Below are 16,679 nucleotides of genomic sequence, written 5' to 3' on the forward strand. Positions count from 1 at the left end.
ACTGTAACTCCAAACAAACCCAGTTAGCACCAGCGATGCTGCTGGATGAGAACCCAGCTGTAATTTAGGAAAGAGAGACAAAAACCTCCCCCCTGGGACTGACCCTTAATAGAAAAGTTGTGAGCAAACAAAACCCGTGGTATTGTGACTGACTTACCTTCTCTGGAGAGAAAGGTCAGGAGGAGAATTTCAAGGTTATTTTATGAAACACGGGGAGAAAGAACAAAAAGAACAAACATCTACAACTGAAACTAATCTTTCACATGCAGCATAGAGTATGTTCCAAATAAAATGGCTCCATTTGGTGGATGGCATTTAAACCAACACATCAAGCCCTCTTCCTGAAAGAGAAAGGGCAGTAATCCTGCCTGGCCTCACCTTTCTTTCCACAGCGTTATTACAGCTGTTGGTGGGACCTACATTACAGCATGATCATGACCGAGCTACTGCACCATTTTCCAGCAATGGCTCCGAAAACCAACTGAACTCCCACTCTAACTGAATGTTTCCTTGCAGCAGAAAGCAGTACAAACTCACACCAACCATAGAAATGTACCAGTTTTATTACAAAGATTCTCAAAATTCAAAATAAAAGCATCTTTAAAAAACCACAATATATTCCCCCCCCCCCCCAGACACAAAGATACACTGATCTCTCTCGTTTCACATACAAACACTGAAGAGCAGGAGTGACACGTCACTCAGATTCAAAGAGACTAAAAAACTCACGGTGGAAAAGGGAAAAGAAGTATTTAAAAAAATAAAACATTTAAAAAATAACCTGTGTTAAGTTAGCAGCATTATTAGAGTTGAAACCATCAGCAGCGCTCCGTGGGAGGTACAGATCCTCTTATGGACAGAGGAATCCCCCTGAGAAAGGAGAGCAGCGAGTCAAAACCGCCCGCAAAACTTCTGCAAAGCATTTCACCAAAAGCTCACCACCTTCCGATCAGCTGTACAAAAGAAAGGCCAATTCTGGTCACAAAAGACCTTTGGGTGTGAGATAATGCGTGGGAGTAGGAAGAGGAGTAGTTATAAAAATGTACAGAGCCCCATCTGCTGTTCCCTTCTACAGATAACAGCTCTCAGGCAGCTGCTAGAAAGGTTCTCCATATTTACTGGCCTTGAGAGCAAGAGAAAGGAAAGATTCAGCTTGAAAACATTTGTAACTTCCCTTCAGAGAAGAGTTTTTCAGTGAGCGACACACATCGACAAGAGGTTTCAGCCAGGCTCTGTTTGGTCTGGCCTTCAGACAAGTTGGGAATTTCTGCAGTGGTTTCAGCCTAGGACAGATCAGTAGTGAGAAAGCACATTACAGCACACGTAGCCGAGGGCAGAACGAGCAGGAAAAGCAAAGCAGGCGGCCAAACGGGCAGTAACTCACTTCCCCCCTCAAAGAGGGGCGTAGATATAGAAAAAAAAAAAAAAGGTATAAAAATTTCATCCCTTCTCTTAACTCAAGATGCATAATGCTGCCACACTAACTGGATCTGCAAGATCTCGGAAAATGTTAACCACCACATTAGGGTGATTTTCATTTTGCATTTTCCAGATCTGCACCTGCAGGGCTCTTGGGCTGATTCACTAAAGCGCTTTTCAGTTTGCTTTTAAGCTGCTTCATCTCTTTCCACAAGTTTGCTGCAGGGAGGTAGCCAACTCTATTCAAGAACTGCACTATATGACCCTGAGAAGCGGCACCAGCTTGCAGTTACTTGCCATGGTGGAATCAAACTGAAGACCAAAGGAATAGTCAGTCTCTCACAGGCTTCATTTGGGAACTCATATTCTCCCACAAAAAAAAAAAAAAAAAAAAACAAAAAAAAAACAAAAAACCAAACCAACCAACAAACCACCCAACCAAAAAGGAAAAAAAAAAAAAAAAGAAAAGAAAAGAAAATTCATGGCCATCTTTCCACCTAACCTGAAATGCAGATGCTACTTCTACTTAAATTATTCTTTTCCAAGGGTTGTTATTTCAGAGGAGAGAGTAAAGAAAGGAAGTGATTTTTTTAAAGACACACTAAGGAGGCAGTGGAAGGCAAGAGTGAAACTTCCCAGTCACCAAATCTGGGCAGTGCAGGTCTGTCTACTCCGCAGAATCCTCCCTATCTGCTCCCAGCGGAGTGCAGCAAGGAATAATTTACAGTTCTCAAGTCATTTATATATTTATATAGAAATATATACAGAAACATATATAAAATATAAATCCTGTGGAATGGGAGGCAACCAGAGAAGCTAACCTACGACAACTACACACTGACAGGCGCTGTCCAGCTGCAGCCATCTTAGGTGGATTTTGTCTCTTCCTTCACCCTGTGGAGCAAGCAGGGAAGGATTTGGTTTAAACAAGCAATTCATGCCCAAGCTTTAATAAAAAGCCTGAGTTGCAACCTTAAAAATGCCGCTTATATGGCCCATCTTCACCTAAAGCCTGGAACGTGTTACTGAATGAAGGCACGGTATTTGTAAGCCCTTTTCACTGAAGGCTCTCACAGCACTTTATCAGGTGTGCAAACTTCTTCCCCTTAAGAGCCAGTGACAAATCCACCCCAACTCCCACAACTCCAACCCCTCAACTCGGGCAACATCCCACTGGGGGCACGGGTAGATGCACAAGGAAATACGGGCACAGCCATTTAATCACCATGCCAGGAGACAGGGCTCACCCTTTGGGTTCTGCTTTCTCCTCTTTTGCTTTTTCCTCTTCTTTCTCATCTAGGGGGAAAAAAGAAAAAAAAAAAAAAAAGACAAACGGTAGTGCAGTAGGAAAGTACATGTCAGGCAAAGTTCCACAGAGCTGGGAGGGCTTCTAGTCCCAGGTCTAACGCTTACCTTTCTTCTCCTCTTCCTCCTTTTCCTCTTCTGTTTTCACACGCTTAGCTTTCTTGAAGTTGGCAACATTTTTGCGCCCTCCTTCCCCTTCGTCTTCAGAGTCAGAGAATTCTTCATCACAGGATATTCTCTTATCAGAATTGCGGACTGAGCACGAAGAGGACAAGAGGTTGTTTCAGCAGATTTAGAAGTCAGGAGACACCAAGCACTATCTTCTCCAGGTACATCTACACGCTGGAATGAACTAACGAGCCTACCTAAGTCAGAATTAGGCCACGATAAAACCACTTTATCTTTCTACCTGCCATATCTTTTCAACTCATCACTCCTCACCGCTCATGCCAAAGATCCAAGATCACATGTACAACTTGGATTAGGTACGGTGTGATGTCTAGACTTGACAGCATAAGCAGGTTAACCAACCTCACACTGAGAAAATCTGTCTGCCAGATCTAAAGGCCATCAGCCAATCTGGATATAAACTAGCATTTTCACCGTGGAAGACAGTCTCCCAGAAAGTATTCTGTCATAGCACCTACATCACAGGAACTGTTTAAATTCTCACATTAAAGCCTAGGTTCTCCCATTATGGAAATCATCTGGCAAAAGTGCCAGTTCTCCAAGGGAAAAGAAATCTATCAGCCCTGCAGTGCTTAGCGTCATTGCTTTATCTTACAAAAATCAATCAGAAAGGTGGGAACAGATTCAAACTGAAGGACTCCAGATATATCTAAATCATATATCCTCCTCTCTTTATTAGGGTAACTCAGTTTAGAGCCTGCACGCTTCTCCAGCTAGCTGATCCTGTTCAGCTTTGGCACCCACAGGCTCTGAACACCACGCTTCCCAGCCAGGCAAGGCAACTAGGCCAGAGACAAGCACATACTTGAAATGCGTTTCTCAGGATCTTCTTCCTCTTCGTCTCCACTGTCTTCCTGAACAGCATCTTCAGGAATCGGCTGCATCTGGACGCCAGGGGCATGAGGCAGCATGCGCAGATTTTCAAAGAGACGTTGCCTAGAGCCAGCCAGGACAGGAACACCTCCGTCAGCAAGATGCCACCCACGGCTGTGAAGCCCCCAGTAGAAGGTGTCGGTCTCGTAAAGAGGAACAAACACTTACTTGATCTTCTCGAGATACTCATTGGTATTCTGGTTAGTCATGTTCGAGGGACTGATGTGGAGCTTGAAGTCTGGTCCAAAGTACTCAAAATAGTCGTTATACGGAAGTTCTGCAGGCAAGTTAAAAAGAAACAAACACCAAATTACCACTGGACCAGTAATGAGACACCACAAACACGTTGTACTTCAGTGCTACATAAAAGCACAACTGCGTTGAGCTAGGTGTGGGAGCTGAAGCTCTCACAGCCCAAATTCAGATCAAAACAACTTAGCAACAGTGCAGTCAAAGCTTACTTGGCAGTTAAACACTATCAGTGCACACAGAAGTTTTCAGTAAAAGGTCCTCTCGTTTCAGTAAGTCGCCAAGGGTACCTTTTGCTGGAGGGGAGAGCTACAGGACTAGAATGCAAACAAGCACAGCTACTGCAAATCAGGGAATCCAAAAGCTCTTCCACAGTAATAAGCAAGAGCTCATGAAACATTTTAGGGTTGCTACCTCTCCCACAGCAACATCACTTCCCTGAGCTCTGTTTCTCGAGTCTCACTGTCCCTTAGTCTTGCTTCAAAGGCTCCAGGGGAGAATTACCATTGGGAATTTCAGTGTCCAAAGCCACAGCAGTCTCATAGGTCCAGCATCTAGCCACATTGCGGATCGTATAGCCACCTCCTCCCAGCATCAGCATAGGCAAATTAAAACTTTTTACAAACTCCACACACTTGGCATGACCTGCAGCAAAAGCAGTAGGGGGGGAAAAGGTCATAGCCCCGTGGCATGAGAAGAACAAACTCTGCAATGACATCAGTTACGCCAGTTCGACACGGACACTGCGCAGTACTCTTACCTTTGATGGTCAGATTAAAACAACCCAGCCTGTCCCCTGACAGAGAATCCGACCCGCACTGCAAGACAACTGCGCTAGGCTGGAACGTCTCCATCACTTTAGATATCACCTAAACAAGAAACCCGTTGTTACACACTCTCCACAGGACAGTGTCACAGCAACACAGTAGTGTCCATGTCAGCAAGTGACACGAAGACATCCCTAGTGTTCCCACAGCTGCCGGCTCCCCTGTATTGGTGACACAGGCTCTTTACAAAGAGAAGCTTACTGATGACAGGCTGCAATTGTTAGGGAGGAATACAGCCCCTGAAGAATTTTATCACAGAAGAGTGAATCAATCTCCCCAAAGAACGGCTCCATGAGCCACGCAATGACAGAGTATGATCCACAAAGAGTCACTCAGCAAAGATGTCTTCACTTACTGGCTTGAATATTGCTTCGTAGGACTCATCATCAATTCCATCCCGGAGGGGATAGTTGACAGCGTAGTACTTGCCTTTGCCTGCACCAATATCCTATTAGAGTGAAAGATAGGAGAGACCACAAGTCACCAGAGAACGAACCGCAACACATAAATTGGGCTCCAAATTAGGAAGGGAAGGCTGGAATCCCATCAGGGTAATCTGAATGTAAGCCTAGGCTCTCACAGACAAACACCAAACTGGCAGAAGGCAGCAAGAGTCAGTCGACTCCAACAGCAGCTTATCTGACATCAGTGGGGGCATTCGGCCCTCGGTGTTCAGAGGAGAAAAATCTACTACACATTGCTCTGAGCACACAGGCTCTGATTTCACTCTTACGCAGCAATAAAACTGGCAGCCAAAAGCCTAGTTCCAAACCTGTACACTGCCCCAAAATACCAGTTTGGGCTGACCGTGCAGTCTAGTAACTGAAGGAATCTATTTTTACTTTAAAATAATACATATATTTTTACATTTCCATTATCTCTCTCATACCCAAGTGTTTTATTAGAAGTAATTATTTCTTTTATGGTGCAGAGTGGCTGCACCAGGAAAGAATGCTGCAGCTGCACTCAAGTTTACATCACCAGCACCAAACTCTGGGCAGGACTGAGAAAAGACAACTGACAAGTGGAAGAGAAGAGAATGTAGATCAGAAAAACATAATTCCACTAAAAAAGCACATTAAAAGGTTAAGAACCTTTCACCACTCAGAAAGGCATTCTGGCAATGTCAGAAGTCACAAAGCGAACCACACCTGTATGTAACCTGAAAGAGTGCCACAGTTAACACCACGGCTCATCAACCTGCAGAACTGACTCACAGGAGAAAATGCCAACGAGATAAACCAACGCACAGCGTCATACTCCCTCATATACCTTCACCCAAAAGCCTGTGTGACCAAGCGAAGTTCTGTAGCTACAGATGACCAACATGCCATCTTCAGAGTCACTTTTCTGAGCATAATGTCACCAGAAGGCGGCTAAGAGACCGATATCAAAGCCTTGGGTTTGTTACTACACAGGCCATGACTGCAGGAACAAAGCACCTGCTCCAAGAGCCCAGCCAACTGCCTCATCTATACACCTTTGCCCTCAGAAAAAGGATGCCACTTTGAGAGCAGGAAAACGCAGGACAGAGGTGATTTTAGTTAAACTGGTATGATGGCAGACAGACCGAAGAGACCAAATTTCAGGGTAGTTTTCTGCTAAGCCTTCATTCTCACCCGTAGGTCCCCTGTTCCTGGGAAGTATTCTCCATACTTATGAAAGGACACGGTCATGACACGATCTGTGGTATAAAAGGCTTCCTCCACACCATCTCCATGGTGAATATCAATGTCAATATACAGCACTCTCTGGTGATACCTAGGAGCAGAAAGGAGTCAAAATACTGCATTTCTTCAGAGCAGAAAGTGCCTTCCCCAGCAGAGCAAACGGGAGGAGAGCGGGGAACTTGGTGCTAATCCCCAGGCTGCAGAGCTCCCAGGCTGCTCACTCCTGCAGCCTACAAGCAAAAAAGCTGCAGAGAACAGACACGTGCTTTGGTCAGCAGTGGAACAGAACCACTGAGGAAAATAAAGTGGCTTTTGCTGCTGAAGGCAGATTCAACTCAGTTTATTCAGATTCAGCCAACAGACTGCATTTTTATGTCCAAGCCTCCAATTGAGGTTTGCCTTGAGCCAAAAGCTGACACACATTACAGCTGTGCCCCCTTTTCCAGTGTGGGTGGTTAGAGAAGAGGCCTAAGAGCAACTGCACAATGCTCCAAGCCTTCTGCCTCTCGTATAGTGTCCCCATTAGACACCCCAGCGGGGAGAGAGTACCACATCCCCAAAGCTCATTAAGTGCTCCTGGGAAAACCCAGCTAAATAAAAGCAACAAAAAGAGAAACTGGGAAGAAAGTGCTAAGGGCTCAGAGGAAATGCAGCAGAACGGACAAACGAAAGGGGCAGATATTACTGCCCGTACTTTAGGAGCTCCAAGATAGCCAAGACAATATCGTTGACATAACAGAAGCCAGAAGCCTCTGACTTCTTGGCGTGGTGAAGGCCTCCTGCCCAATTCACAGCAATATCCGTCTGTTGCTTGTTCAGCTTCACAGCACTGGCTGTTGGGAGAAGAATTACACAATGTCAGCAGGAGAGCAAAGGCCCCAAGACAGAGACTGAGGGGTAAAGCTCTGGTCCCTTACAATCACATCACTGCTTATGTCTGCATTTGGGTACTTTACAAAGCACCAGCCCAAGGGTTTAATACTGGATGTCTCAACAAACTAACAAAAGGCAAGGGAAGAGAAATGCAGGCTCTGTTTTGCCTGCACACACTTTACACTGCTCCCCACTTTTGCCTCAGAGCATGAAATCTGCACAAACGAGTCCACAGCATTCTAGCTGGGGTCACAGCTGAAGACAGTCTAGATTTCCCAGTGCCCTGAACAAAAGATTTTAATGAAAGGTTTTATCTAACACATATTTAGGTCATTCACTGAATATGCATCCAGGCAAAGGAAGTTCTCTATCCCCAGCCCCTTCATAAACTTTCTGCAGATTTTGCAGGTCTCTCAGGATCAAAACAAATGACATATTCTGTGGAATCTACAGCCGTGGGACCAGAGAGCTACTTCAAAAAACGCTGCAGTCAGTACTTGTACGTACTGCTGCTACGTTACAGGAAATAAAAGACGTCTAGATGTCATTGTGGGAGTAGCAGCCACAAAGCTTTAACGCCTGTGCACAGTAAAACAGTTTCACAACACCAATCTTTCTACAACAAAGTATTTGAAAACAGTGAAAGCGTTTTAAATGTTTCAGCTTTCCTGGAACCTGAAATTCTATTTTGCCTGCAGTCCAAAGACAGTGGCTTTCTGTTAAAAACAACAGATAAAGTAACCCTTTTGTTTCCTTTGCAGGTTATGCCTGCCCAGAGCAAGGTTTTGACAACTTTTTTTTCCGTAAAGCTCACGTTGATTTTTTTGTTAAACCCCTGCTGCTGCTGCGGTTTTAATTCTATTGCTGGCCATGTTGTTATACCACTTACAGAGTCTTTCACATATTCAGTGAAGTAACCCAGACTAGTGAAGATAAACTTAACAAATGTAGAGGGATCTGTCAATCTAAAAGGCCTGAACTCCCAATAAGGGAAGAAATCTGGATCTAATTATTAAGGAAATCAGAAATAGGTTCACAGGGCTTCCCCACCACCACCTACAACAATTTATTTCCTAGACAGAACTACATTACATACATCTGCTTAAGAGAAAAAGAAATGAGCATACGACTTGTGAGCTTACCAACTGAGCCTCCAGCAGAGAGCTGACAGAACTCAAACAACCCATCAAACACCGGGCAGTCTTCCCCGACATTAACTTGAAAAGAACAGAAAAGAGTTAGTCAGACAAAACTACAAATAAATGGCAAAGCTTATACCACTGCTGATTTTAAAAGATAACCAGATAGGCGATCGAAAGTTTTAAACAACAAAATGCCACGCACAAAGAGTAAAACATTAACGTCATCGACCTGAGGATTGCCTGATGAGGGCAAAGAGGTTGTTGCTGCAGGGAAGATGCTCCCGACTCGAAAGGAAAAAGGAAAGCAGGTCCCAGGAGCTCCGGTGAGAGCGACACGTCACCTGCCGGGCGTGCTCCCAGGGATCCCGAAACCAGGCAATCGGTCGGAAAATGAGCGGGCCGGGAGGAGCTGGGACCAGGCAGAGCTCTGCGACACCCGCCCGCCGCCGGCGCTCGCTGAGGCGGCACATTCCCAGTATTCTGCTCTGCTCCGGCAGTACGTGCTGGTCACCACAGGCTGTGCAAAACAGGGGCCAGCAGCCCTCGCTAGCCCACGCTGCAGCCCTGCTGCCTGGGCACGGTGCCTTTTGGGGGGGAAAAGGGCTGTTTCTGACCACAGAGCTGACACTGAGCTCCATTACACAACCTCACTGCAAGCGGGAAAGGATTTTGCTCCGGTTTCCTGATGAACTGCTGATGAGGAGTTGAGAAAGCAAACTGTGCCAGTGCTGCAGGAGAGCAGTGGGGAGCTGGTAGATGTGTAGATGGTAGCGTGTGCTGGACGAGACGTTCACATCCATATCTGTTTTGCCACACTCTGTACATTCTTTTTACTTCACGCTGGACGGTCAGTTTTTAAGTTCTCAGCAGTACTGTAGTTTTGGCCTGGATAAATTTCCACTCTAAATAGCTCCGTGATTAAAAATAAAAACTGACAGTAATAACAGAGCTGTATTGTCTCTAAATTTTGCAAGATTTTACAAAGAAACCAACCTGTATTTTTGTAAAAACATCTGTAGAACGTTTACTTCTGCGCTTAAGGTGATAGGCACAAACAGTTCTTGCAGCATTAGACACTCGTCAGTGCACAGTCTCCACAAAGACTGTGTGATAAGGGAGTCTGAATGGTCCCAGTTCGGGACAGGGATCTCTGAAAAGGACAATACCCATGAGGGGACCCAGAAGGAAGCAATTGTTCCCGCTTTCCAATTGTTTCAGCAGGGCAGAGTCTGAATAATTAACTCCAAGAGGTGGTTGGAAGCTTTCACTGTTAAATCGGGAGAACTTAAAGTCATTAATTTCTGCACACTTCCCATTACAACAAATTAAACTTCTTGCCCTTTAGGTTACGGAATAGTCCTCCCAAGTCCTCAGGCAGGCAACACAGCATTGGCAGAACAAAATTAGAGACTGTTCATTACCTTCACTGCCTTCAGAGCTTTGTGGGCAGCACTGACAGTATTTGAGGGCATCTCTCTGCTATACCTGGCAAAGGCAGGAGCTGCTGTGTAATCAGAAGCCACTTGGGCTTTTTCCCACCAGGAGATTCAAAGCTGACAGGACTACTAAGGAGGGATATTAATAACAGGGGTCAATCACTTAACCACAGGCATAAAGCTGAAAAACACAGATGCTCCTTCTTCCTTGCAGTGGGTGGGTGAGGAGCTTCGTACTTGGGAGACCACAACCAGAGAGAGCCCAGCGTTAAGGGGGGAACCATCCTTAGGGAATCAAGGAGTATCCTTCCCTCGAAAGGAAAGCTGAGGCTCCAGGCAGGCTGCAGAGACCTCCCACTGTACATGGGAGCGGTGACCTTGTCTCCTATATCCCTAATCTCTGTTCTGAGCCTCCTGGGCTACTTCTCTAGCTACACAGAGGCCACTGTTTTGCAGGTCTCCTTGAAGAAAAGCTCTGTCCTCCGTGTGTTTAAGATTAATTTTCATATTTTGCCTCCTTCAGGTAAAAACAGTTCTGTGAAAGGACCGTGCAGAAAACGTTGACTACCAGAGAAAGTAGAGTGGGTGTTTATGGGCTGTATCTGTTTCAGGGGTAAACAGTTCAGTTTGTGTAAATATGTACTTTGGTACATGTCATTTGGTACATTAAGACATATCATTTACTGTAGGAAGTCTTTCAATGTGTATTACTCATGAACCGTATTACACATTCCTCTGATGTGCTTTGTGCCTTAATATCCGTCCCCTTCAGCTCACACCAGACTTCCAAGTGCCTCTGCTTCAGACTCAAGACCCTTATTTCTTCTAAATTGGAGAATACACTTCACATAAATGAACCCCATGGGCTAACAACTTTCTTCTGCTCTCGAGGATTGTTGTGTGCAAGACCAAAATACTGTTTAAATGAACCTTGAGCCTTCCCCACTGTTTGTCTACGCTTGCTAGAAATCTAGTTTGCTGCAGTCACTGCCCAAGAACATCAGTTCACAGTTGCAGAGAGACCAAAAAATGGTTTCTGTAACATTAAAGTCACCATTTAAGACCCCTTCCATGGACTGGAGAGGTTAGAACAAGACACTAGCTCACAAAATAAACCATTTTAACACAAGGTATTATCGTGCATCTCAAGCCTCCCCCACTTCCAAACTGCTGTCGCCCTGGAAATCCTTCAGAGTTACTGCAGATTTTGGACACAATCGATGAGTTGGGGGCTTTTTTGTTTGTTTGTTTTAAATTACACAACCCCTTCCCACCTCAATACCTCTGGTTAAAGATAAGCAACAACACAAAATAAAAGCAACTCATAAATGGAGTAATTCAGTCATCTCTGTGCCAGGAAGGCAAGTCAGAAGTTTCCATCAAAACACAAGATCAGTAAAATCCAGGTCTAAGGGGTTTCCTCAGCTCTTTTGGAATATTGGCTTGAGAGAGGAACCCATTTTGAAAATGCCTGATATACCAGAAAAAACAAAAAGCCAGGAGAAAGACAATTTGCCATGGTTCTTCCTATTCTTTTTATCACAAACTTCTAAAGCTGGCCTAGGGTTCCCAGAACCACAGATTTTAGCACTGTCAGGAACTCAAGCCCTACACACACAGCTTACATCTTTGCATCTGCTTGCTGTACTCCGACATGTTATCTGGGCGAATAGATCTCAGAAATTTTATGTAGTCATCACTGTGGTACTTGGTCATTTCTTCTGCGTTTGCCTTGTGAGGGCGCTGCAAGGACAAAAAAAAAAAAAAAAAAAAGAGCAAGGCTTGTTTTAAATCACATTTCTCCCTAATTCCCATTTCCAATCTCAGATTGACTCCCAGGAACAGCAAAACATTTAAAACAGCAGCATTAAACAAGAGAAACTCATTTTCAAAGGCAAAAATGCCACTACTGGAGACTGGACATATCTAGACAAAGGAAATATTTACGTTACAGCAAGAAAAGCCTTTTTCCAGTCTCCAAAGCTTATCTGAAGCAAAGATCATCTCACTACAAGCAACCAGAAGAAAACAGAAATACATCAGCACAACTGGTGTGGTTTGTTTTTTTTTTCCCCTTTCCTCTTTGGCTTGTCAGCAGAGAACTTATAAGTCTGAAGCATCAAAATTAAAACCTGACACATAAACCAAGATCTTCCATATATATTTCTTTTCATGACCAGCCCTACACTTACATATATCTCCATCTTTCTGTAGAGGCCATAGTTCAGCAGTAGGTTGTGGGTCATCCGGATCCTGTGGGGTTTCATTGGATGTCCTTGGCCATAATAGTAGTTCCCAACATCACCTGCGAGCAGAAAGGATTTTGTTATAGCAGGGAAAACTATGAATTCCTTCAAAGAGAATCACATTTTACTTGTTCTTCAGCAGTACATCTGTTCACAGGGGACAGCGTCTCCCATCTTGCTTGCACAGGTATTTCTCTGGGTTCAGAAAAGTTTATCCTAGACTCAAATAAAACAGACATTTGGAAATTAGGGTATGGCCAGGCAAGGAATTTTTTAATGCCAGTTCTGGGGAAAGCAATCCAGTTAGAGTCTGAACAACTAACATCCCAGTGCACAATTTAAGAGGAGGGAGCTCCAGCTTCCCTGGGCAGGAGAAGCTTTGGACACCACGTCTGTGAGTCCTCACTCAGCAAATGACAGGTCTCCAATGTCCTCCCCAGGAGGTTCAGGTCTGCTACAATAGCTCACGTTCACAGCGCTCGAAAGTCTCACTAAGAAATGCAACCACACTCTGAGCAGAAACCCACATGCCAAGAGGCATGCAAGTTTAATCCCGGCTCAGACAATGACTCATCAGACAGAGCACGTAGCCTCTTTGCCTCAGTTTCTTACTATTTTCCTAACAGAAATGAGATACGAAGCAGCTAATTCTGTCCATAACCAGCTGTCGTTTGACAGCTTCTCAATCATTTTCACCCTTTATTCTTGCTTGAAGTCCTTCAGAGGAATCTCAGTCCCTACCAACCACACAGCCAGGCAGATGCACCTAACGAGCTATCCCATGGGCACCAGCATTAACCAAGTTACCTTCCTGCAAATATATCCCACGGGTCATCTCCTCACGTGCATTTTCCTCTACCTCACAAAAGCTAAGCATCTCCCACAGTAGGGACCACTAACTGGGTCCTTTTCTCCTCCTCTCCCAGGGTACCCATTTTCATTAAATTTATAAAAATTTAACTTTTGGATGTCTGCCTCCTAACTGATTTGGCTGCGAGAGGCACAGACTCAAAAAAGTTGCCAGGAGCAGGAAACGCGCTGCCAGCCACAGGCAGCAGCAATATCACACAAGCCCCATTTTCTTGGGAAACCAGACTAAGTTGTTCATGTAGTTGTACAACTCCTGATCAGTTTAGGAAGAAGGAGACCTAATCCGGTCTGGCTGGTGACTCAGTTGGGAGTATTAATATTTCATCACCAATCTTAACATTCAGGAGAAACTGCTACTTCCTCACAGCACACAGCTGTAGTTTTTCCTCCTGCGGACGTGGCCCTATTTTCAGTCAAAGTAGATGCAAACGTTGCAAATCCCACGCCCAAATAATTCTGCTGCTGGAGTCTACCTGTCCATGGCACTACAGTGAAATGGGGTGTTCTTTGCACAAAGGTATTTTAATGGGGCAACTATCCCTACAGGAAAATCGGGTTAAATCAAGCTTTGGGGAACTCGAGAAGAGATGCTCAAGACCCTATCTAGAAAACACAAGGACAAAACTCCATGAAGCTTTGAAAAATCATCTTCGTCACCTCAGGCTGTCAGTGAAACGCCCTGGGCAAACCCTGACTTCCAGAGCCTGTTCATGTTCACTCTGCTAAACTCATTCTACCATGAGTCCCACAGAGCAGCAGATGAGCTTATCTGCTCGTGGATGTCAGTGCAGATTAAGTGTGTGAACTTAACAGATACCTCTTCCTATCTGCTAGGGTTAAGCAAGACCCTACACAGGGAGCTAATAAAGGAGAAGGTACTGTTCAAGTTCAAACCCTTGTACACCCTCTCAGCACCCCTCAGGATTTCCATGAAGGACCTTTATGACACTCGATTACCTTTTCCCCAACCTCCGCATCCTACTTCGACCCTTCCCTGCAGCTCAGGTTCCTTCTCCAGCACAGAACACCCTCCCACCATCCGAAATGTGTGGCTCAAGGAAGAGACCCAAACGCCATCCAAAACAGCACCCAGGGACACCCCTTCAGGGAATTACCGCGCTAGATTGCGCTGCTCTAACCTCCCCGCATGGAAAATAAAAGACCCTGACAAACTGGCCTCCCACAACTGCAGATTATGCCTTGCCCAACAATAAAAAGCACACTTTCACCCTAGGACACGCTGTGGATGTTTGCCAGCTGCTTGTAAAAGAGCAGTGGAAAAAAGGCACTGAAACCTCACCACGGAGTAAATTAGTGAGGGCAGCTATAGACAAGAGTATAACACTAAGTTCATGGAGTTAGCATGCAATAAAGACCACAAGGACAGCATCTCTGCTCGGTATTTTCAATCAAAATGACTGATGGTTATTTCACATTTAAGACATCATCGCGTGCCTTTAAAGTTTATAGCTTGTTCACAAACTGACAAGCCTCTTTGTGAACATGTAATATTCCGAGAACAGCGATAAATTTGGACATAAAGACCTTTTATTTTTTCCCCAACATCCAGGTTGTGTGCGCATGTATGGCATTCTGGCACTTCCCTCGGGCACTTTTAAAGTTTCAACCAGGCATTTTAGGGCCCAGGGCTCCAACATCCCTTTGTTTTTTGATACGACGGGTGTTGCACAGAGATCAGTTGTGTGATGAAATTGGGCTCAGTTTCGCTGCACCCAGAGCTCTAATCCAGACTCCTCCTCGCCCTGCCCTCCCGAAGACACCGGCTGAGTCAGAGACCCTGCAGGACTGTCGTTACAGGTTGCAAACCTACCGCTTCGGTTTACTTTTCTAGAGAAATAAAAGCCCTCACTACATTCCTGACAACATACAGCAGTTTAAAAGAGCCCACTTTACTGCTTGAACACCAAGCACATCCACTTACTGGGAAAAAGTAGCAAGAAAAAAAAGTTTTTATTTTATTTCACAGACAAAAACCCACGATGAAATAGAGAATTGCACAACACCTTCCACAAAGAGTGATCACAGACTCTGTTAAAAACGAGCTCGCCCATCACCGAGGCACCAAGTCGCCCCTCCAGCGGGGAGGAGGTTGCGAACACGCAGAGGTGACACGACTGTGATTTCTCCCACAGGCTACGGGGCTGAAGTGGGGAAGACGCAGAAGATGCCCCGCTTGGGATTGGGCCAGCTCTAACACCCCGTTACTTCCCTACCCCGATGGGATGATTATACAGCCCCAAAGCAGCACTTCCCCAGCCTAGTAACAGAAAAATAAAAGCCAGCCTACAATTCAGCCAAGGTCGGAGCCAGAACTAAACAATGCTCCTAGACACAGGAACTCCCTGCAAATGACCACACAGTCGTAATGCCTTTGAGTTTGTCCCTTTCTTGACAGCAACGCCGCTGGCCCAGACGGGAGCTTCAGGAGTGGCTCTTCCTCTTAACACGGCTCAAGGAGGCTTCACCTCCCCACAACCCCTCCTGTCCCCCAGCACCGCCCCAAGTGCTCCTCATCCTCCCAGAAACCTTCCTCAGCACCTCAGCATGGCTCCCAAGGTCCCTCTCGGCCTCGTGCCCCTCTCCCCATCCCGGACCCTTCACAGCCTTTCCCTACCTCTAAAGTCCCTGCAACTCCAAACCTGTTCCACCCCCCCAACTCCCCCCAATACCACTCCCCTATCTTTACCCCCACTCTTCCCTTTCTCCCCTCCAGTGCTCCCCAGTATCCTTCCTGTGTCCCCCAATATCCTTCCCATGCCCCATCGCCCCAAACCCCATTCCAGTCCCCACATAACCCTCTTCCCACCCACAGCTTTATCCCCACGCCCCTACTGCCCCCCCCGTGCAGCCCCCAGCCCTCCCCCGCCCCTCAGTGCCCCCAGTATCCATCCCTCTACCCTCCAGTACAGTCCCCAGCCCCCCAGCCCCTCCACTGACCCCCACTACCCCTCCCACCACCCTCAGGGCAGCCCCCAGCCTCGCCACTTTTCTCTGTGACACCCCCCACTACCCTTAGCCCCCCCCTCAGAGCAGCCCCCACTCCCCAAGTCCTCCAGTGACCCCTCACTACCCTCCCGCAGCCAAGCCCTCAGCGCCCATCCCCAGTGACCGCCATCACCCCCACAGTGCAGCTCCCATTAACCCTCCCAGTGCCCCCCATTGCCCCCCCCCCCTCCAGCACCGCCCCACTCCCCCTCGGTGCCCCCTCGTGCCCCCCCACCCCGGGACCGGCCCCCTCCCACTCCGACCCCGACCGCCGGTGCCACCCAGCCCCTCACCGTCGTAGTAGTAGCAGACTTTCCGCTTGGTCCCCTGCGTCAGCGCCATTTTCCTGCCTCCCCACAGCGACAGACCCTACCGCCGCCCCGCGCAACCCAACCCGGCCCGGCCCGCCCCGGGGCCCGGGCCCCGCCGCCCCATATGCCCCGCCCACCGTGCAACCGCCAGCCTATCGTGGAAGGGCGCTCCGCCCCCTCCCGCCTACCGACCAATAGGAAACGGCGGCGGCGGGAGCGAGCGGGCGCGGGGGAGCTAGCAGGCTAGGCGGAGCGGCGGGGGG

The 16,679-nt window shown here is 46.7% G+C and overlaps 1 protein-coding gene across 1 annotated transcript; it reads right to left on the minus strand.

The window, feature by feature from the left end:
- Positions 1-631: 631 nt before the first annotated feature.
- Positions 632-16,535, minus strand: HDAC1 (histone deacetylase 1). The gene is made up of 14 exons (XM_074925992.1): positions 16,399-16,535; positions 12,176-12,288; positions 11,609-11,726; positions 8,548-8,622; positions 7,227-7,365; positions 6,482-6,623; positions 5,218-5,310; positions 4,796-4,904; positions 4,540-4,680; positions 3,955-4,063; positions 3,719-3,849; positions 2,833-2,979; positions 2,667-2,715; positions 632-2,313 (listed from the first exon to the last, which is right to left on the minus strand). Exons 1-14 carry the CDS (start codon positions 16,445-16,447, stop codon positions 2,286-2,288), a joined length of 1,443 nt encoding a protein of 480 aa, XP_074782093.1. The 5' UTR covers positions 16,448-16,535; the 3' UTR covers positions 632-2,285.
- Between the last annotated feature and the right edge of the window lie 144 nt (positions 16,536-16,679).

Source organism: Athene noctua, chromosome 24 (genome assembly GCF_965140245.1).
Source record: "Athene noctua chromosome 24, bAthNoc1.hap1.1, whole genome shotgun sequence".
Taxonomy (NCBI): domain Eukaryota; kingdom Metazoa; phylum Chordata; class Aves; order Strigiformes; family Strigidae; genus Athene; species Athene noctua.